The sequence below is a fragment of the Salmo salar genome, chromosome ssa17, assembly GCF_905237065.1.
Source record: "Salmo salar chromosome ssa17, Ssal_v3.1, whole genome shotgun sequence".
In the NCBI taxonomy this organism is placed as follows: domain Eukaryota; kingdom Metazoa; phylum Chordata; class Actinopteri; order Salmoniformes; family Salmonidae; genus Salmo; species Salmo salar.
Genome location: NC_059458.1, coordinates 69,021,319 through 69,043,108, shown reverse-complemented (window position 1 = coordinate 69,043,108; position 21,790 = coordinate 69,021,319). Strand labels below are relative to the sequence as shown.

General features: G+C 41.4%; 2 protein-coding genes across 3 annotated transcripts in view; one reads left to right on the top strand and one right to left on the bottom strand.

The window, feature by feature from the left end:
* The window catches only part of LOC106609630 (protein arginine N-methyltransferase 8-B-like), a 28,756-nt gene extending 24,586 nt beyond the window's left edge, over positions 1 to 4,170 (bottom strand). Inside the window, exons 1-2 of the mRNA XM_045700037.1 lie at positions 3,408 to 4,170; positions 2,097 to 2,321 (exon numbers count right to left, since the gene is read on the bottom strand). Of these exons, the coding sequence (XP_045555993.1) occupies positions 2,097 to 2,321; positions 3,408 to 3,473 (291 nt within the window). The 5' untranslated portion in view covers positions 3,474 to 4,170. The remainder of the gene's footprint in view (positions 1 to 2,096; positions 2,322 to 3,407) is intronic.
* A 10,645-nt stretch (positions 4,171 to 14,815) lies between these two features.
* tspan11 (tetraspanin 11) overlaps positions 14,816 to 21,790 on the top strand; it is a 35,337-nt gene continuing 28,362 nt past the window's right edge. The window contains exons 1-3 of one of the 2 annotated variants that reach the window (XM_045700040.1): positions 14,816 to 14,949; positions 18,845 to 18,946; positions 21,469 to 21,660. In XM_045700040.1, coding sequence (XP_045555996.1) covers positions 18,860 to 18,946; positions 21,469 to 21,660 — 279 coding nt within the window. In that variant the 5' untranslated portion in view covers positions 14,816 to 14,949; positions 18,845 to 18,859. The remainder of the gene's footprint in view (positions 14,950 to 18,844; positions 18,947 to 21,468; positions 21,661 to 21,790) is intronic. The other variant, XM_045700041.1, reaches the window with a different exon arrangement.

Genomic DNA, 21,790 nt, shown 5'->3' with positions numbered 1-21,790 from the left:
CCTTAGTTGTTCAGTCAGTCCGTCTGTACGTCTGCTTGTCAATCCATCAATTAAATGTGCTGGCAGCTGCATCCGAAAACGTGTAAAGCCTAAACCCCCCAGAGAGCAAGCAGTGGTTACAAAACATCCCAACAGGCAGGATAGTAAGAACATCCATGAGTCTCCTACCTACAGTGCCTCCAGAAAATATTCACACCACTTGACTTTTTCCACATTCTGTTGTGTTACAGACTTTTTTTGGTCACTGGCCCACACACAATAGCGTATAATGTCAACGTGGAATTACATTTTTAGAATTTTGTACAAATGAATAACAAATTAAAAGTTGAAATGTCTTGAGCAATAAGTATTCAAACCCTTTGTTATGGAAAGCCTAAATAAGTTCAGGAGTACAAATTTGCTTAACAAGTCACATATTAATGTATATATTAATTGCATGGACTCACTCTGTGTGCAATAATAGTGTTTAATTAACACGATTTTTGAACAACTACCTCATCTCTGAACCCCACACATACAATTATCTGTAAGATCCCTCAGTCGAGCAGTGAACTTCAAACAGATTGAGCCACAAAGACCAGGGAGGTTTTCCAATGCCTCCCAAAGAAGGGCACCTGTTGGTTATAATTATAATTAATTATGCTTTGGATGGTGTATTAATACACCCAGTCACTACAAAGATACAGGCGTCCTTCCTAACTCAGTTGCCGGAGAGGAAGGAAAACGCTCAGGGATTTCACCATGAGGCCAATAGTGACTTTAAAACTGTTAAATAGTTTAATGGATGTTATAGGACAAAACTGAGGATGGATAAACAACATTGTAGTTACTCCACAATATAAGCCTGATTGACAGAGTGAAAAGAAGGAAGCCTGTGCAGAATAAAAAATATTCCAAAACATGAATCATGTTTGCAATAAGGCACTAAAGTAAAACTGCAAAAAATGTGGCAAAGAAATTCACTTTAGGTTCTGAATACAAAGTGTTATGTTTGGGGCAAATCCATCACTAAGTACCACTCTACATATTTTTAAGCATGGTGGTGGCTGCATCCTGTTATGGGTATGCTTGTCATTGTCAAGGAAGAGAGAATTTTTATTTTTTAATGATAAAAAAACGGAATAGAGCTAAGCACAGGCAAAATCCTAGAGGAAAACAGGTTCAGTCTGCTTTCCGACAGACAATGGGAGACAAATGCACCTTTCAGCAGGACAATAACCTAAAACACAAGGCCAAATATACACTGGAGTTGCTTACCAAGACGTCATTGAATGTTCCTGAGTTGCCTAGTTACAGTTTTGACTTATATCGGCTTGAAAATCTATGGCAAAACTTGAAAATGGCTGTCTAGCAATGATCAACAACCAATTTGACAGAGCTTGAAGAATGTTTTTAAGAATAATGTGCAAATATTGTACAATACAATCCAAGTGTGCAAAGCTCTTAGAGACTTGCCCAGAATGACTCACAGCTGTAATCACTGACAAAGGTGATTCTAACATGTATTGACTTAGGGGGTTGTATACTTATCTCATCAAGGTATATTAATATTTTATTTTGTAGAACTTGTTGTTTTTTTAAAACAAATTTTCAAAATGTTCTTCCAGTTTCACATTACAGAGTATGTGGATTGTTGACAAAAAACCAACAATTAAATCCATTTGAATCCCACTTTGTAACACAACAAAATTTGGAAAAAGTAAAGGGTTGTGAATACTTTCTGAAGGCACTATATCTACCTCATGGATGAGTCTCCTACCTACCTCATGGATGAGTCTCCCACCTACCTCATGGATGAGTATCCTACCTACCTACCCACCTACCTCGTGGATGAGTCTCCTACCTACCTACCTACCTACCTACCTACCTACCTACCTACCTACCTACCCTACCACCCACCCTACCTACCCACCCACCCACCCTACCTACCCACCCTGCCTACCCACCCACCCTACCCTACCTACCTACCTACCTACCTACCTACCTACCTCATGGGTGAGTCCCCTACCTACCTCATGTATGAGTCTCCTACCTACCTATCTGATGGATGAGTCTCCTACCCACCTACCTACTTCATGGATGAGTCCCCTGCCTACCTCATGGATGCCAAAGTGGGCATAGGAGTCAAAGTAGTAGTCCTGCGATGTCATTTCCTCTGGGTTGAGCAGCTTTGCCATCTTGCCGCGCCCGGGGCAGGTGGGCAGGGCCGCTACATGGGGCGTATGTGGAGGGTGTGGCACATGGTGGACAGTAGGCACAGGTTTGGGCAAGGAGGCAGGCTGAAAGGACTGCGACTGGGGGGTAGTGATGGTACGCTGCCGCTAAGAGAGAGGAGGGGGTGAGGCAGAGAGAAATAGGGAATATGAAGACAGAGAGAGGAGGGGGTGAGGCAGAGAGAAATAGGGAATATTAAGATAGAGAGGAGGGGGTGAGGCAGAGAGAAATAGGGAATATGAAGACAGAGAGAAGGGGGTGAGGCAGAGAGAAATAGGGAATATGAAGACAGAGAGAAGGGGGTGAGGCAGAGAGAAATAGGGAATATGAAGACAGAGAGAAGGGGGTGAGGCAGAGAGAAATAGGGAATATTAAGATAGAGAGGAGGGGGTGAGGCAGAGAGAAATAGGGAATATGAAGACAGAGAGAAGGGTAGGGATAGCGCAAATAAAGAGACAGAAATAAAGATAGACAATGTGGGGAGGAAAGAGAGATGGGAGAGTGAGAGATGAAACGGTGGGAGGGAGAGAGAGATATATATAGAGAGAGGAAGGAAGGGAGAGCAAGAGAGAGATTGAGAATTAGGGACAGACAAAAGTGAGTGGAGGTGTATTTGAAGAGAGGGCACTTGAACATTATCAGAGAAGAACAACAGGACTGGATCTGTTTGCAGTAACAAATCGCTTTCAATACAGTGCACTTTAATTCAAAACCATTTGTTATAGCATTACATGGCTAAATGTGTTATTTACAAATACAGTGAAGCACTTAGAATGCATTAGAGGTCACTTGGTAGGCTAGATTACATAATGTTACGCATCTACCCGTTTTCAGAGCAGCAGGAGTCCATGCGACAGATTGTGCCGAACGGATAGTGAAATCAGCACCAAGGACAGCGCACACGCTAACCACTACAGATCATTTCTGCATTGCATTTCTTTGCAAATATGATATTTTAACGGGATATATGCCATAACAATTTACAAAAACAACTAAACGTTGCATGTGTCTGCATTGCTTTTTACAGACACCAGTAGTCGACACTATATTAATTACTTCAAAACTGACAAAGACACAAAAACATTAATAAACAGAACAATCAGTAATTGATTATTATCGATTATATCAATATAACGAAAGATTTTGAACAGCATATGTCACTCCTTGGATCATTTACCAGCGAACTGACATACCTCAGAATTGTCCGGCTCCGCCATTTTTCTCCGTAGGAGCAGGCAACGCGAGTGCCTCAGTCCCATATGAGCCAACGAGATTTCTTCAACCCAGGGAGGGAAAAATCTTATATTAAATAAACTTAGTAGCTCTCTTTGGATGAGCTAGATTTGTTTTCTCTAGATTGACTTTCATAAATGATGCAAACGTTTAATATCAGAAATAGTTAATATTTTAGGCTAAATTCCAACTTATTGTTAGCCCCCTAAAAAGTTATCATGCTCTTCTAAAACGTTTGTTTCACATCGATAAAAACGACAGCTATCCATGTTGTAAAAGTTACAGGTGGTTCCTGTAGAAGCACTTGGGCATCAATTGCACCAGCACCCCGAATAAACCTTCCTCTCTCCTCTAGCACACTGCAACATATGCCTATGATGCAAGCAAACTATACCAAAATGCCTGTAGTCCACGTTAGGAAAATACATCCTCATTCTCGGCTTCCCCTCAACAGTTGTTTTCCACGTCTGTCAACATATCTCACAAGTCGTTGGCTTGAAATCGCCCCGTCAGTGATATTTTATTCGGAGAACGATGCGCTATCCTCCGTTTGACTTGGCTACGTTCCCATGGCAAAAGTTGAACTTGACTATTGAGTTGGAGCTGTTCATTAAGGTTTTACAGGCAGTCAGGCACCCGTTTTTCCAAGAACCGGGTTGTGATCAGAAGTTATAAATCGATGCCTCCCACGCGCCAGATGCTTCTCTTCACCTTCACACCAGATTTTCCGGCGGAATATAGAGAGATACTGTATTTAGCGGACCAATTGCCGTACTTCTCGACTTTCGCAGGATTCCCCACCGTGCAGAAGCAGTTCTTATGAGCACGCAAGTGTCTGTACCTTTGCAGCATACGTTTTCCCCCATACTGTATCCAACCTACTTTATATGAGCCATGACCTTGAAGACATGTTCTAGCCTACTTTCGTAATTAACACAAGAAAAACCTTAAATCATTTGGGGCAAAATGGATCGAAACTGTGCGTAATTTTCCTAAATGATACGAATGACTCTTGACACTCTCCCAGGTGTGCCATTCGATCTTAAATGTGAACATTTGTGAACGATCTAATTCGCAGAGTCATTGCAAAGTTGGAAATCTAATCGCCTACAGGTGTTTAGTTTATTTCCCTAAAGTGTCATTATGAGCACTTGGATCGCGATACATTAATTGCAGCTTTTAAGGTTGCACTGCAATTTCAAAATATAAAATATATATGATTGATGGGCTACACATACTGTAATGAGTATCGTCCGTTATCATATGTTCAGCATCACACTGACCAGACCTAAGACTCAGAACCAGAAAACGTTATTGCCATGCAACAGTGTTACTACTTCTCTTGGTCTTTTACAAAAAATCATCCATATATTTTTCTATCTTATTTCTATCTTATTCATATAATAATAAAACAGAAAAAAGTAAACGTCCATTTAATTTAATGACGCATATTTGCACAAACAGCCTTGTATTTCAACACTAAACTGTGATACTTGCAGACACATTGTATATTATCCGCAAAACACCAAATGACTAAGTGTCTCTCGACTAAAGCGAAATCTTGTTCTAGAGCAGATGCCTCGAGCCTGTTCCTGATTATAGATTGAGGAGGTGTGAGTTTATTGTTAGGCAGCTATAGCAGCTTCCCCCACATTAGCACTGCCAGCCTGCCTCCCACTTCCCTGCTTGTGTAATGCCTCAACAGTGGCAGCTGCTGAAGGAAACTGGGGTGCCATGCTTCCATTCACAGATGCTGAGAATGGTAATACACAAGTGCGCAAACACGCGCGCACACACACACACACACACACACACACACACACACACACACACACACACACACAGACAGACGACACACGACAGACAGACAGACAGACAGACAGACAGACAGACAGACAGACAGACAGACAGACAGACAGACAGACAGACAGACAGACAGACAGACAGACAGACAGACAGACAGACAGACAGACAGACAGACAGACAGACAGACAGACAGACAGCATCAAACCATATTAAAATAAATATTCCTTAGGCCATTTAAAAGAAGAAATAATACAATTACACAAGGACAAATCCAGATATTGTCTGTCCTCCCTGTACATGTACTTTCTTTAACAGTCATATGCATGAACATTATCTGCTGGTTGTACTCAAGGACACCAGCCCATGCAACACCCTCAAGGACACACACACAGACACACACACAGACACACACACAGACACACACACACACACACACACACACACACACACACACACACACACACACACACACACACACACACACACACACACACACACACACACACACACACACACACACACACACACAGAGCTGTGGGTGGCAATAGCCTTGGGCAGCTTTTTTGTAGAAGTACAAGTACCTCTGTCTGTAAAACCATGAGTGGGAGATGGACTATCATTGATTGCTTTTTACAAGGTTTACAAACGTTGAGGAAATAAGTATTTACGATTGAATTAGTAGGAAAATCATTGTTAGATGATACCTGAAGTCTGCACTCTGATAGTGATAGTGACATACATAGCAGTAGCATTGTTGCTACAATATTAACCTAATTACAATGACAAACATTATGATGTTAACGACTCTAGGGTTGCATCACCATATTCTCTCTAGTGCACTACGTTTATTATTTAACATTTAAATGAAAGGTATTTTAACACTTTTAACACTCTTTAATGAAAATCCAGACAAGATGGAGAAACAGCAGATAGATTTGGGATGCAACCCACTCAACCACAGATGTGAACAATTATACACTACTTTAGACCAGAACCCTGTGGGAGCCAGCCTGTACTGATTACTTTGTTGAGACCAGCTTGCAATACACCACGCAATGTCAATGTCTCAGACGTGAAACAACAAAAGGCCCTTTCACACTGCGTTGTTCTTAGCCGCAGGGAAGACTGGCCATGGGCTAGCTTATCCTGTGTTCACAGAAGCATTTGTTAACCCTGGGCTAAGCTTTAGCTCTGGGCTAAGGATTCACACGTGTATTCCAATGCCCTGGGCTAATGGACAAACACAACATGCAACAGGTGTTGTGCCAAAAATCTCCCCCCTGCCTGAATTCGCCCTGCCCTTCGTGTGAAAGCGCACACACTCAATTCTTCATTGCTGCGACCTTGTGCAGAATCATTTTGGTAACTCATGTTGACCAGTTGTGTCTGCCACAGAAAGTATTTGACTCTAGCTACAAAATTAAGGAAATTAGAAGGGGGGGGGATTTCGGCAAGGCCATTTTCTTGCCTGATGAAATTCCTTAATTTTGTGGCTAGAGTCAAATACTTTCTGTGGCAGACACAACTGGTCAACATGAGTTACTACTGCTAAACGTGAGCTACCAAAATGATTATGAAGTGTGCCAGTCCTTGCAGTCCCAAGATAGGAGGGGGGGGATTTCGGCAAGCAAGAAAATGGCCTTGCACGAAATCCCCCCCCCCTTCTAATTTCCTTAATTTTGTGGCTAGAGTCAAATATTCTCTGTGGCACACATCAGGGTCAAATACTTTCTATAGAACAAACTTCACGTCAGGATAGAATAAGACATGGGAGAGATGAATTTTGGCAAAGATATTTATTTATAGACTAATACACCAAACCGAATACTGCAGACATTACTAGTGCCTCCCCCACGATCAAACCACCATAAAAAATCTAATGAATCGCAGCCTAACGTGATCATTGACAGCTGCCTTGAAGGACACAAATAAAAATGCTTTCTGCTACTAAGATCAGTGAAATGTAGGCTGAAGTGACAACGGAGTGAAGAGCAGAAATCTCAATTAGTAAGAAAGTCGCAGCAATGAAGAATTGAGTGTGTGCGCATTCATGCAAGGGGGGGGGGGATTCTGGCAGGGGGGAGATTTTCGGCACAACACCTGTCTAATACAGTGCCTTGCAAAAGTATTCATCCCCTTTGCGTTTTTCCTATTTTGTTGCATTTCAACCTGTAATTTAAATGGATTTTTATTTGGACTTCATGTAATGGACATACACAAAATAGTCCAAATTAGCGAAGTGAAATGAAAAAAATAACTTATTTTCAAAAAATTCTAAAAGATTAAAAACGGAAAAGTGGTGCGTGCATATGTATTCACCCCCTTTGCTATGAAGCCCCTAAATAAGATCTGGTGCAATCACTTACCTTCAGAAGTCACATAATTAGTTAAATAAAGTTCACCTGTCTGCAATCTAAGTGTCACATGATCTGTCACATGATCTCAGTATATATACACATTTTATGAAAGGCCCCAGAGTCTACAACACCACTAAGCAAGGGGCACCACCAAGCAAGTGGTACCATGAAGACCGAGAAGCTCTCCAAGCAGGTCAGGGACAAAGTTGTGGAGAAATACCGATAAGGGTTGGGTTATAAAAAAATATCAGAAACTTTGAACATCCCACAGAGCACCATTAAATCCATTATTAAAAAATGGAAAGAATATGACACCACAACAAACCTACCAAGAGAGGGCCGCCCACCAAAACTCACGGACCAGGCAAGGAGGGCATTAATCAGAGAGGAAATGAAGATACCAAAGATAACCCTGAAAGAGCTGCAAAGCTCCACATTGGCAATTGGAGTATCTGTTCATAGGACTACTTTAAGCCGTACACTCCACAGAGCTGGGCTTTACGGAAGAGTGGCCAGAAAAAAATAAGCAAACACGTTTGGTGTTCACCAAAAGGCATGTGGGAGACTCCCGAAACATATGGAAGAAGGTGCTCTGGTCAGATTAGACTAAAATTCAAGGAAAGGAAAACGCTATGTCTGACGCAAACCCAACACCTCTCATCACCCCGAGAACACCATCCCCACAGTGAAGCATGGTGGTGGCAGCATCATGCTGTTGGGATGTTTTTCATCGGCAGGGACTTGGAAACTGGTCAGAATTGAAGGAATGATGGATGGCGCTAAATACAGGGAAATTCTTGAGGGAAACCTGTTTCAGTCTTCCAGAGATTTGAGACTGGGACAGAGGTTCACCTTCCAGCAGGATAATGACCCTAAGCATACTGCTAAAGCAACACTCGAGTGGTTTAAGGGGAAACATTTAAATGTCTTGGAATGGCCTAGTCAAAGCCCAGACCTCAATCCAATTGAGAATCTGTGGTATGACTTAAAGATAGATGGGTTGGGGCTCTACAACGCTCAAGTTTTCATTTTTTTTGTCTTATTTCTTGTTTGTTTCACAATAAAAAATATTTTGTATCTTCAAAGTGGTAGGCATGTTATGTAAATCAAAAGATACAATCCCCCAAAATCTATTTTAATTCCAGGTTGTAAGGCAACAAAATAGGAAAAATACCTTCGCAAGCCACTGTATCTCTGAGACTTTTTTCTCTGCATTTATTAACACATTAGTTCCTCTTGCTTCTAGCCTCGTATTTTATTTGCAATAGTGATGGTTTGTATAAACTTTGCTGTCTACCTGTCCGACCTCTGGGAACACTTTTGAAATTTGTAGGTTGTAGTCCTGGAACCACACCACCAGCAGTAGCCCCTCCCCAAGAAAAATCCATATTACAACCTATGTGTTGTGATAATTGCGTTGTTTGCTCTATGAATTAACAGGTTGTTAATTCATATTCCTTGCGACCATGAAATATAGGCCTAAAGGCTGAGAAGATAAGAAGGCACAGTGGCAGAATAAATTCAATCACACCTTTGTTTTATCACAAAACCGGATAGCAACCTCTGTTCAGTGAAGTCCACAAAGCATATTGCATGTAAAATAACAGACAGTTACATGACCTATAGCATGGTCAAGCAAGTTAATGTTTCCGACATTTTAGGACCACTAAACAACTATTGAGTTAAAACCACTGCAAGTCGCAAAGAAAGCAGGAGCTGCCTCCACTATTCCAGCACAATTTCAACTTCAACATTTCAACATCATCAAATCACCTCAACCAAAAGATACCAAAAACAATTCAGTCCAATAAACGTAAGCTAAATATGATGTGGCTGTCCATGTTTCTGATTTCTGTGTGCGTGTGTGTGTGCGTGCGCGTTAGCCACAAAGTAGAAAAACATGTTGACTCACCATAATCGTAGAGAAACACCAATGCAGAAACGGTCTATCACTCTGTCATACAGTACATGCTTTTATTTTTTGTTGTCCTAGGCTACCTGGATAAAATGCTTGCTCGCTAGCCTAACTTCCATTCATCGGCAACGTTAGCTAGTTAACATTAGCCTTCTACATCTAGCTACATATTGAACTTCCATCCTCTCAGGCCAGGGGCACAACAATGTATGAATTAATGGTTGGATCAGAATCGCCATTACAATCATTGGCCAGTACGGAGAATTAAGTAAAACCACATGTCAAAAATCCCTATCTTCATCCATGGCTAATTTGGGAAAGGGTCAATTTTAGCTAGCTGGCTAGCTAGCCATCTGAGGACAACAACAACGAGATGAAACATTTCAAGTTTTGCTGTCAATGACATATGCTCTCAATGGGATTTCTTAGGAGTGAAGCCAATTCCAACCTAGCTTCCCTTGACACTTTTTTTTTAGTGTGCCAGGATCATTCATAGTTGAGCGCGCTCAGTTTAGCTCAATGCTGATTTGCACATTTTTTATACTTTTTTTGTCATGGGAGGCCAGATTCTCGCTGGCTTCCCTTGACTTCAATGCTATGGGCGGCAACTATGTCATACTCGTTTGGACCAGACAGCAACAGATAGATGGCCAACACATAGAAAGACAGAGGGGCACTGTGAAACAGAGAGGAAAGATAAATTAGTAAATTTTTTTGTCAATTTTTTGGGGAAGCCTGGATTCCCCAAAATACACACCACTGACTGTCAGGAATACAAGCCACTGACTGCCAGGTCTCTGACCTCCACCATATAGGCTTTCTCAAAATCAGTTTGTTGATCATCAAATATGGGTTACGGGCCGGTATGTATTTCCAAAAAAGGTCCAAATAAAAATGTACACGCAACCAAAAAAAATGCCTCTTCGGCGCCTCCAATGTATTGAGCTGTTGTAAACTTCAGACCTGTGCGTGACAGTAATGAGTGATTTATATTGGAGGTGCCGAATAGGCATTTTTTCGGTTGCTTGTAAATTTTTATTTAGACCTTTTCTGGACGTACATACCGGCCAGCCTTAATGGGAGTAAATGAAAATAGTTGCTCAGCAAAACTTGGTGATCAACAAACTTATTCGGACATTATAACGCATGCAGAGCTGGTGAATGGGAGCTTGAATTAGCGCTTTCTGGGCATTAAACATATATATAACGCACAGGTACTGGTTCTGGGCCAGCTAGCTGTAGGCTAAGGTTGGTGCTAACCCACTAGAATGTGCAAGTGTGAACACTCGCTTAGCCCTAGGTAAATCTCCCTTAGCTCAGGGCAAAGGAGGCTCTTAGCCCTGGGCTAAGGTGCAGTGTGAATGCGCCTAAAGTGCATTTCCTCACGTGTTGTGTCCTTTAATCACAGTGTCTTGTTTTGAATCTTGTTTGTTGATTATATCAATTTAATTAATCAAGTGCACCCTGTAGATTAGGCTTTGGGAGGTTAAAAAATACATATTCTGGTGAAATAATGTTATTTACCCAAGCAAAGTGTTGACTGAGGCAAATAATTTCATTTGACACCTCATGCGTAAAATTAATATTTTAGAGACTGGTTTGGGGTTATTTGAGGTTTCGAAAAAATGTGGTCAACAAGGAGGTGCGGGCGGTTCTATCAACAACAGCTCCCTCTTCATTATGCAGAGTAGTCTGCCTGCTGATGAAGTGGACGGCTCTCCGACCCCCCACAGACAAAGGTTAATTTGATATTTATAAAGAGAGCAGAACATCATTGATTTGACTGGCGTGGTCAATTAAATAATGATGGAAGTGAAAAGGAGATTGGGTCACAGTGGTGATTTTAGCATGTACATCTTGGTGGGGCAAACTCTAGCCATTTTTTTTAGATACATGCCAGCAAAGTCACTACACAACACTAAACAATACATGAAATGCACTATAATGGTGACAAAACGTGCCTCAAACTGTTAGGGTCTGTCCCAACAGGGTCTGTCCCAACTTTCTTTCAGCACCATGAAGTGAATCTGTCACGTCCTGACCAGTAAAGGGGTCATTTTGTTATTGTAGTTGGTCAGGACGTGGCAGGGGTGTGTTAGTTTTGTGTGTTTCGGGGTTTTGGTTTATGTTCTATGTTTTCTATTTCTATGTGGGTTTTCTAATTGTTCTATTTCTATGTTCAGGGTTTTGGTTTGGCCTTCAATTTGAGGCAGCTGTTCCTCATTGCTTCTAATTGGAGGCCATATTTAAGTAGGGGTTTTTCAGCTTGTGTTTTGTGGGTGGTTGTTTCCATGTATTGTCAGTGTACCTTACAGGACTGTTTTTTTCATTGTTCTTTTGTTCAATGTTTATTTTCTTCAATAAAACAAGAAGATGATTCACATCCCCGCTGCAGTTTGGTCCGATCATTACGACGACTGTGACAGAATCTTTACCACCGCTACCCTGGCTATCAGCGGAGCCTTGTCTGGCAGTGAAACAGTTCATTCAGCCTCATTTACTGCCTTTTAAAAAAACCTAGCTGACATGGCTGACTTGCTTAAACAAATGGTGTTTCTACTGACAATTGAGATGTACAAACTATAAGGGAACGACGAGCTGATAAGAGGCAATCCATAATTTCGATTAAGACATTAATGAGTGAGCTAGGACTGACTTAGTCAATATACAGTTGAAGTCGGAAGTTTACATACACCTTAGCCAAATACATTTAAACTCAGTTTTTCACAATTCCTGACATTTAATCCTGGGTAAAAATTACTCCCAAGGATGAACCAGACTTGTGGAGGTCTACAAATTTTTTCTGAGGTCTTGGCTGATTTCTTTTGATTTTCCGATAATGTCAAGCAAAGAGGCACTGAGTTTGAAGGTAGGCCTTAAAATACATCCACAGATACACCTTCAATTGACTCAAATTATGTTAATTAGCCTATCAGAAGCTTCTAAAGCCATGACATAATTTTCTGGAATTGTCCAAGCTGTTTAAAGGCACACTTAGTCGACTGTATGTAAACTTCTTACCCACTGGAATTGTGATACAGTGAATTATAAGTGAAATAATCTGTCTGTAAACAATTGTTGGAAAAATTACTTGTGTCATGCTCAAAGTAGATGTCCTAACAGACTTGCCAAAACTATAGTTTGTTAACAAGAAATTTGTGGAGTGGTTGAAAAATGATTTTTAATGACTTCAACCTAAGTGTATGTAAACCTCTGACTTCAACTGTATATATATATATATTTATTTTTAGGTAAACAGGTGGGTTGCCACTGGTCACATAACGAATACGGAGAAGGCGAAAAACAGTGTGAGTGCATTTTGTGTCCTTTTGTCACAGTGAGAGGGACGCACTGTTAGCAATGATCACACAGACACCACTGTCATTACAGTGAAGCTGACTGAGACACACACACACACATACACATAAAGACACACTCTATATACACACACACACAACCCCATTTACACACAGACAGATAGATGTGTTTGTTGTCTCCTCTGCCAGTCCTGTCTTTGACTTTGTCTGCTCGACCGTGGCCCGAGCTTAGCCCCTCCTGCGAGACAAGGCATTAAAGAGCTTAGCGGGCTACAAACGATGGGCGATAAACTAATGACGGTGGAATGGGAAGGGACAGACAGGTGCTGCGGAGGAATATAAATTAGTTGAGTTCTGAGAGAAGGAAGTATACTTACGCTGTTTATTTCTCTCACATTTGAGTTGGCTCCGAGTTTATTTTCAGTCTCCAGAGTGTGATTAAAATTGGCTTCAAATTCAGAGCTGTGATGATCTCCCTCTCATAAACAGCTGCTGTGTTTGTGACTTCTGCCCATTAGCTCAGTGAAACACAGAAGCCATGATGGATCATAACATCCCCTACTGTAATGGAGTTTGGGGAGACTGATGTTGCTGTAGCAGGTAACATCCACACATCCTTTCTTGGTGGCACTCCATCTATTCCTAATGGGCTGTGGGGATTATTGGGTTACTGAGATGAGGTTAGAGGGGAATACACAATAGTCATCCTGTTTGTTAGAAAGGAAGCAATCTGAAGACAACTTATGTGAAAAACTGGGGAGAACATAACATTGATTAAAAAAAATGTAGAGCTGAGCAAGAGAGGATAAATATAACCTGGTTCCAGAATCCAGATCTGTTTGTGCTGTCATTCCATTCCCATTCCAACATTCCAACCCAGTGTTTACAAGACATCACAGACAGATCTGGAACCAGTCTAGGATCAATAGGCTTGTAGTCATAAACAATTATGATAGGCCCTCTCTATTGTTTTTCAATCAATTCATATTTGGGAAAGTTTAAAAGCTTACAAATCTGTCACTATGACATTTGGGCAATTATTTCCCAATTACCCTAGCTATTCAACTGGAGGTCTCTCACCCAAACTTTTTCCCTCACATACACACCTGAATTATAATCTTCTGTGGCACTTTCTCCCAAACCACAACATATTTCCATGTGCCCTGTAATTGTCATGTAGAACCCCATAGCCATGCTGAGGCCTGGGAATGGTCATTTGTGCTTGTGGATGTTTGCTTCCACCTGAACTCCCCCTGCAGAAAAACACCATTATTCCCAATCATACTGCTGTTACCTCCCATTAGCGCATTTGTTTTTCGCCATCATCTTTGTATTCATTGTGTGACCCAAAGTCATTTTCACTTTCAGCATTCTTAAAATGATTGACCACGCCAGTCAAATCAATGATGTTCTGCTCTCTGTTGAAATACCAAATTAACCTTAGCCTGTGGGGTTCGGAGAGCCGTCCACTTCATCAACAGGCAGACTACTCTGCATAATGAAGAGGGAGCTGTTGTTGATAGAACCGCCCGCGCCTCCTTGTTGACCACTTGATCAGAATGGATGACGTGAAGTGTTTTTGAAACCACAAATTACCCAAAACCAGTCTCTAAAATATGCCCTAACCGCATGAGGTGTCAAATGAAATTATTTGCATCAGACCACACTTTGCTTGGGTAAATAACATTATTTTCCCAGAATGTGTATTTTTTAAACCCCATAAACCTCATCTACAGGGTGCACTTGATTAATTAAATTGATATTATCAACAAACAAGACTCAAAACAAGACAATATGTAACAAACTTACTAGACGTGCACTTGTGTGAATGAACACACAAAAACAATGTAATTACCGCCTGTTACATTGTATAGGCCTATAGACCAATGCGCTGTAACAGTAGCACTGCGGCTTCAATACTATCCAATCCAATGGGGGCGGGTAGTTTCATTCATTTCCTTTTCACCCCATAATGACCCCTCATTCTCCACGGACTGGACGCTAGGGAAGCATCAAGCTTGATTGAATCACATAGCCTATGCTACAATAACGAGACGGCTATTCGTCCGTTTATCCTCAGAAGCAAGCCGTGCATTTGGTGAGTGAGGTAATTAAGGCTACTTTCCTAAATTGAGATGCATGCTAAAAAATATAAGCAATTTCGTGAACTCTGTCTGCTACACGCAGCTCGATGCAGGTGCATCCAGTGTGCGGTGTTTTGTTAGGGAAGCCTGCTCAGTATCCATGGCCTCCAAATGTAGCAAAACGTTTTGGGAAATGAATAATGAAATCATATTTTTTATGTTTTGAAAATATTTTGTAGTGCATAGGCAGTGGTTTCCTTATTTGGTTTTGCAGACAGTCAGAACATTAAAAGTGAGTCTGCAAACCAACGTCCAGCCTATTCCACTGATAGCGAGCGAGCGAAATGGACGCTACGTAGATAGACAAACGTTATGATCTATGGCGATTTAGATTTTCATATTAACGGTGAGGATCCCTTCTCTGATATGAAGCTCATCAAGCACTCATCTCTTCATGGATTTTTTTATGCGGGGGAAAATCGATTACGCGGATCCTGCCTGCCTTCTGGCCGTACATAGATTGCCGCAAGTGCCCGTAAACATACATCCATCACATCTGTTCACACAGCGTGAGGTAGCCTAAATGTTAGTGCATGTACCGTGTTATCGTTGATATAATATTACAGGCTACATGTTGCTGGCCGGCTGGCCTGGCTGGCTGCATAGGTAGCCTACTTGTGAAACATTCTGTCCAAAGCATATTCTAGAATGTTCTGTTTTTGTTTCTTGTCTGTCCCATCAAAGTTACACAGTAACTGATTTGTTAGTCCGAGGACAAAACTTTCAGCTCGTTTGTTTTCAACCAGTGAATGACATACCGGTAGCCTGCAAGTCACATTTCAGAGCTTGTGCTCTTTGATAATGCATGTTCAGACAGTTCAACCCATTCCCTGTGTACTGGAACTCCCTATAGCCCAAAGCCACTGGTTTGAAGGAACAGTACACACAGTACACCCATTGTGCTGAATAACGTTTGAGCCAGCAACTTCACAAAGAACTCTCCTAGAATAGAATAGAATAGAATAGAATAGAATAGGACAAGAGCTGAGTAGAGCATGAGTATAGAATACAAACAGTAGAACATAAATGTAATAGATTCGAATCACTGTATTTTCCCCAGGAGTAGAATAGAATGAATACAGAAAAGAGTAGAATATATAAAACAAACAGTGTAAAATAGAATAGAATAATTAAATACTTTTTCCCAAGAGTAGAATAGAATGAATACAGAAAAGAGTAGAATATATAAAACAAACAGTGTAAAATAGAATAGAATAATTAAATATTTTTCCGCAAGAGTAGAATAGAACGAATACAGAAAAGAGTAGAATATATAAAACAAACAGTGTAAAATATAATAGAATAATTAAATACTTTTTCCCAAGGGAGCTTTAGGTGTTGCAACAGTAGCCTATAAACACATATCAGCACAATTAAAGATACAGATACCAAGAAAACGAAACAGTTTTGATGCAGTTTAGGGTTTAGTTCTATTCCAGCTGACAGACAAAGCCATATTTGCAGATGTGTTACTGCAATGTTTATAGTTGGGCTGTAATGGCATGAGCTAAACTTCTCCTAGGTATCAATGTGGCTAATCTATAATTAGCAGCTTGCCATATTTTCTCATGGGAGAATGGACACACACACACACACACACACACACACACACACACACACACACACACACACACACACACACACACACACACACACACACACACACACACACACACACACACACACACACAGTGATATTAGCTTGAGCTAGAACTGAGAGAAGTCTCCAAAGGCTTGCAGTGGCATTCGTTGCTGTCTGCTGATTGGCAGATCAATGTGGCAGGCCTAAGTGCTCACTAACATCACCTTTTATTTAAAGTGCTGCAAGTGTGTGCATTATGAATGATTTATGTATTTCTAGTCAAGTCCACTGGTGTGAATGATTTATTTACCTGTTGCTGTTATTGGATATGTGAGGTTAGCAGCATCTAGAAGTACTGACTCTTACACAGTGTGTGTCAGTGACTAGATCCATTCTATGCAATGCTTTGGACATAAACCTTAATGAAATGAGTTGATTAAAATGCCATAACTATACTATAAAGACAGTCTTACAGGAATTGTTGACTCTTGTTAGTAGCTCAGCCCTATGATTGAAGTGGTCTGAGAAATGAAGAAGTGGATAGTCATGTCATATTAGATTACGCTGTCCAGTGATGCTGTCCAGTGATGCTGTCCAGTGATGCTGTCCAGTGATACTGTCATGGCGATGTGTCAATCAAAGGCCTTCAGAGGCTAGGCAGCATCTTTCTCCCTCTATTTAATTGGAATGTCTACTTGTGCATGTCTCCACAAATACCTTTGTTTTGGCTTTTGTTATAACACCCAACGCCTCTTCACAGGGTGTTCACAGAGTGTGAGGATAATCAATGTCCCTTGTCTGGTGTGCTACAAGGCTACAGTTGCTAGTTATTGTGCAGAAGGGAGGAAGTAACCAACAACAGTTTGACTGACTGCTGGTGGATCTGTGATTTGGGTTATTGTTCCTGCTCATGTCATGTCATGCCTTGTGTGATGTGTTATTGTCCTCAACATGTCCCTACATTTTATGTTTTAATTTGCATTAGAATTGCCGGTTTACATTTTGTATGTTGTTAGACTGTTTAGCAGCCATTTGAAATGCTATGTGAACTGTCAAGTCCTCAGAACTCCTGGTTTGATTTTTTTGTACCCTGTTTTTAGAATATTCTTCAAACTTTGGAGAATCTTGTGAGAACAGAAAGTCTGTGAGACCTGCTGGTTGGGGTTCTACCCTGTTTTCAACCCTGCTGACTGTTATGAGAACAGTCAAGTACTTTTCAACCCTGCTGACTGTTATGAGAACAGTCAAGTACTTTTCAACCCTGCTGACTGTTATGAGAACAGTATATTACTTTTCAACCCTGCTGACTGTTATGAGAACAGTCAAGTACTTTTCAACCCTGCTGACTGTTATGAGAACAGTCAAGTACTTTTCAACCCTGCTGACTGTTATGAGAACAGTCAATTACTTTTCAACCCTGCTGACTGTTATGAGAACAGTCAAGTACTTTTCAACCCTGCTGACTGTTATGAGAACAGTCAAGTACTTTTCAACCCTGCTGACTGTTATGAGAACAGTCAAGTACTTTTCAACCCTGCTGACTGTTATGAGAACAGTCAAGTACTTTTCAACCCTGCTGACTGTTATGAGAACAGTCAAGTACTTTTCAACCCTGCTGACTGTTATGAGAACAGTCAAGTACTTTTCAACCCTGCTGACTGTTATGAGAACAGTCAATTACTTTTCAACCCTGCTGACTGTTATGAGAACAGTCAAGTACTTTTCAACCCTGCTGACTGTTATGAGAACAGTCAAGTACTTTTCAACCCTGCTGACTGTTATGAGAACAGTCAATTACTTTTCAACCCTGCTGACTGTTATGAGAACAGTCAATTACTTTTCAACCCTGCTGACTGTTATGAGAACAGTCAAGTACTTTTCAACCCTGCTGACTGTTATGAGAACAGTCAAGTACTTTTTCAACCCTGCTGACTGTTATGAGAACAGTCAAGTACTTTTCAACCCTGCTGACTGTTATGAGAACAGTCAAGTACTTTTTCAACCCTGCTGACTGTTATGAGAACAGTCAAGTACTTTTCAACCCTGCTGACTGTTATGAGAACAGTCAAGTACTTTTCAACCCTGCTGACTGTTATGAGAACAGTCAAGTACTTTTCAACCCTGCTGACTGTTATGAGAACAGTCAAGTACTTTTCAACCCTGCTGACTGTTATGGGAACAGTCAATTACTTTTCAACCCTGCTGACTGTTATGAGAACAGTCAAGTACTTCAGATTCAGAACTGCCAGTTTAAGTTTTGTACCCTGTCTGTCCAGAGCTGTGGAGGGGAGATGTCGGCCATGTACAAAGACGACCAGGATGACTGGATGACCGTCTGCCTCAAATACCTCCTCTTCGTCTTTAACGTCCTCTTCTGGGTGAGTAGCACTAGCAAGCTACCCTGCATCTGTTTGTTCTGCATTAGCCAACAACCATGGGAGTTGGTCATAGGAGTTTGCTATACATGACAAACAGATCTGGGATCAGGCTATAGCAAATTAGCAAGAACCTGTTTGTCTTCAACTTTCTCTTCTGGGTGAGTAGCAATCTAGCCTGGTAAGATGGCCTGGTAAACTGGCCTGGTAAGATCTTTTTGTGTTGGGAAAGACCAAGTGAGTTGACTTTACAGCACAAAACAGATCTGGGATCAGGCTGTATTAAACCTCTAGTACACAGAAACAATACTTTTCTTCCCGTGACAGGTTCATAGTTGATTTATTTAAGAGGGGACTCAGGGAGAGAGTGAATTGGGTTAATGTTTGCGAAGGCATGCATAGGGAAGAACGATATTTGACAGGTTTTACATCAAAGGAAGCTAGTTAGACTTCTTGTGTGACTTCTTGTGTTGCTCTTTCTTAGCCAAGAGAGAGAGAGAATCAGAGAGAGAGTTACGGTGAGGAAAGAGAGGGAAAGAGTTACAGATTGAGGAAAAAGGGACACAGAGGGAGAGAAAAAACATGACAGAGAAATGGAAGGGGGGATTACATTTAGGAGCGCTAAGAAATGGACTTGGCAGAGTGTACTGTAATATTTATGGCCTGTCGGTGTTGGACCGAGGTGCTGTGGATCAAACCTGGTCCCTGGCAGCTGGTGTACGTTTAATGTTTAATAATACAGTTAACTATTAAAGCTATGTTCTGCTGGGCCTGAAAACAGTTGTTCTCTGTCTACAGAGTAAGGGATCAGATTCAAACGGCTTCGCTTTTATGTCTGTCGCTTTACATTTCACACTAACCTAACAACTTCCCTTCAAACCCCACATTGCATAACAGTAATACCTCCCACTTTCCCCAACAGCCACAGCCCCAGCCTGTCTGTTTCTCTATTTTGTAACTCTGCACCCAAAGATACTACATATTAATACTCCAGAGTTGCCCATTCCTTTAAACTATCACTTTTTCCCCTGGCATGGTGTTTTAGCACTATAGATGTCAGATCTGAATTTGAGCCAGTTTGCTACAGAAGGAAAATAATCCATTAATCCTGCAGCAAGAGAAAATGTGAGTTATTTTGTCAATTATAGTTAATGGACATTTTTATAGGGGTTGATACATTTTCCAGTGGAAATGACAAACGTCAGAAGCCTTTTTAAACCTAAAATACACTACAAGTTTGACATTTCCTGCATTGCAGGAAAGTTCTGCAACAGGGGGATCAAATTAAGATCCTATATCTGTAGCAGCAGTGTTTGTTGTTTGGGAGTTGGGGCTTGGCGTGTAGAGGAGGAGGAAAGGAATGGAAGGCTGAATAGGAGCGACTCTCCCTGGGATTTCCTGCACGTCCGGGTGTGACATAGATGACAGAGATGGGGAAAACAGATTAATGGCCACGTCACCCCTCTGATGTGGCCACCATTGTTTATGGAAACAAATCACTCCACCCTGGCTCTGTTTGGCTCTCTCTCCTTTTTTGTCATTCTGCTCTCTTCCTTTCGCTCTCTCTTTTTCTCTCTCTTTCTATCTTTCTTTCTCTCTCTCTTTCTCTCCTTTCTCTCTTTCGCTTTTCCTTTCTCTCTCTCTTTTTCTCTCTCTCTCTTTTTTCTTCCTCTCTCTCTTTTTCTCTTCCTCTCTCTCTTTTTCTCTTCCTTTCTCTCTCTTTTTCTCTTCATTCCCTTTCTCTTTTTCTCTTCCTTTCTCTCTCTTGTCTCTCTTCCTTTCTCTCTCTTTCTCTCTCGTTCAATTCCTTCTCTTCCTTTCTCTCTCTTTTTTCTTCCTTTCTCTCTCTCTTGTTTTCTCTCTCTTTCTCTCTTCCTTTCTCTCTCTTTTTCTCTCTTCCTTTCTCTCTCTAATTTTCTCTTTCTTTTTCTCTTCCTTTCTCTCTCTCTTTCTCTCTTCCTTTCTCTCTCTCTTTCTCTCTTCCTTTCTCTCTCTCTTTCTCTCTTCCTTTCGCTCTCTTTTTCTTTTCCTTTCTCTCTCTTTTTCTGTTCCTTTCTCTCTCTTTTTCTCTTCCTTTCTCTCTCTCTTTTTCACTTCCTTTTCTCTCTCTTTTTCTCTTCCTTTCTCTCTCTTTTTCTCTTCCTTTCTCTCTCTCTTTTTCACTTCCTTTTCTCTCTCTTTTTCTCTTCCTTTCTCTCACTGTTTTTGTGCATATCCCCTTCCTCTCTGACTCACTTTATTGACACTGCGTTCTCTCTCTCTATTACCCTCCTCTTTGTTTTTCTATCTCTCTTCCCCCTCTCTTTGTCTTTGTTTGTCTCCCCTTTCCCTCTCTGACTCACTTGTTGACACGCCAACACTCTCCCCCCTCCTTCTCATTCTCTCTCCCCCCTCACACCCCTCCTGTCACCTTTCCTACTCTCTCTCCTTCTCAATTCAATTTAATTCAATTAGATTGGCATGAAACATTTAAAGCCAAAACAAACATGTGGGAACACATGACATCAACCTGTCTCTCTCCTCAGGTTGGTGGAGCGGCGGTGATGGGCGTGGGCATCTGGACCCTGATAGACAAGAGTGACTACCTGAGCCTGCTGGCCTCCAGCACCTTCGCCGTGTCCGCCTACATCCTCATCCTGGCCGGGGCCCTGGTCATGGTCACGGGCTTCCTGGGCTGCTGCGCCGTCATCAGGGAGCAGAGGAGCTGCCTGTCCACGGTGAGGGAGCCCTCCCTGGGCAGGGTGACTACTCTAGGCCCCAGGCTTTCTGGATTTCTGGAAGGCCCCTGGGTCTTCTGAATGTTTATGTTCATTAAAGGGATAGTTTGCACACATTAGTTAGATACAT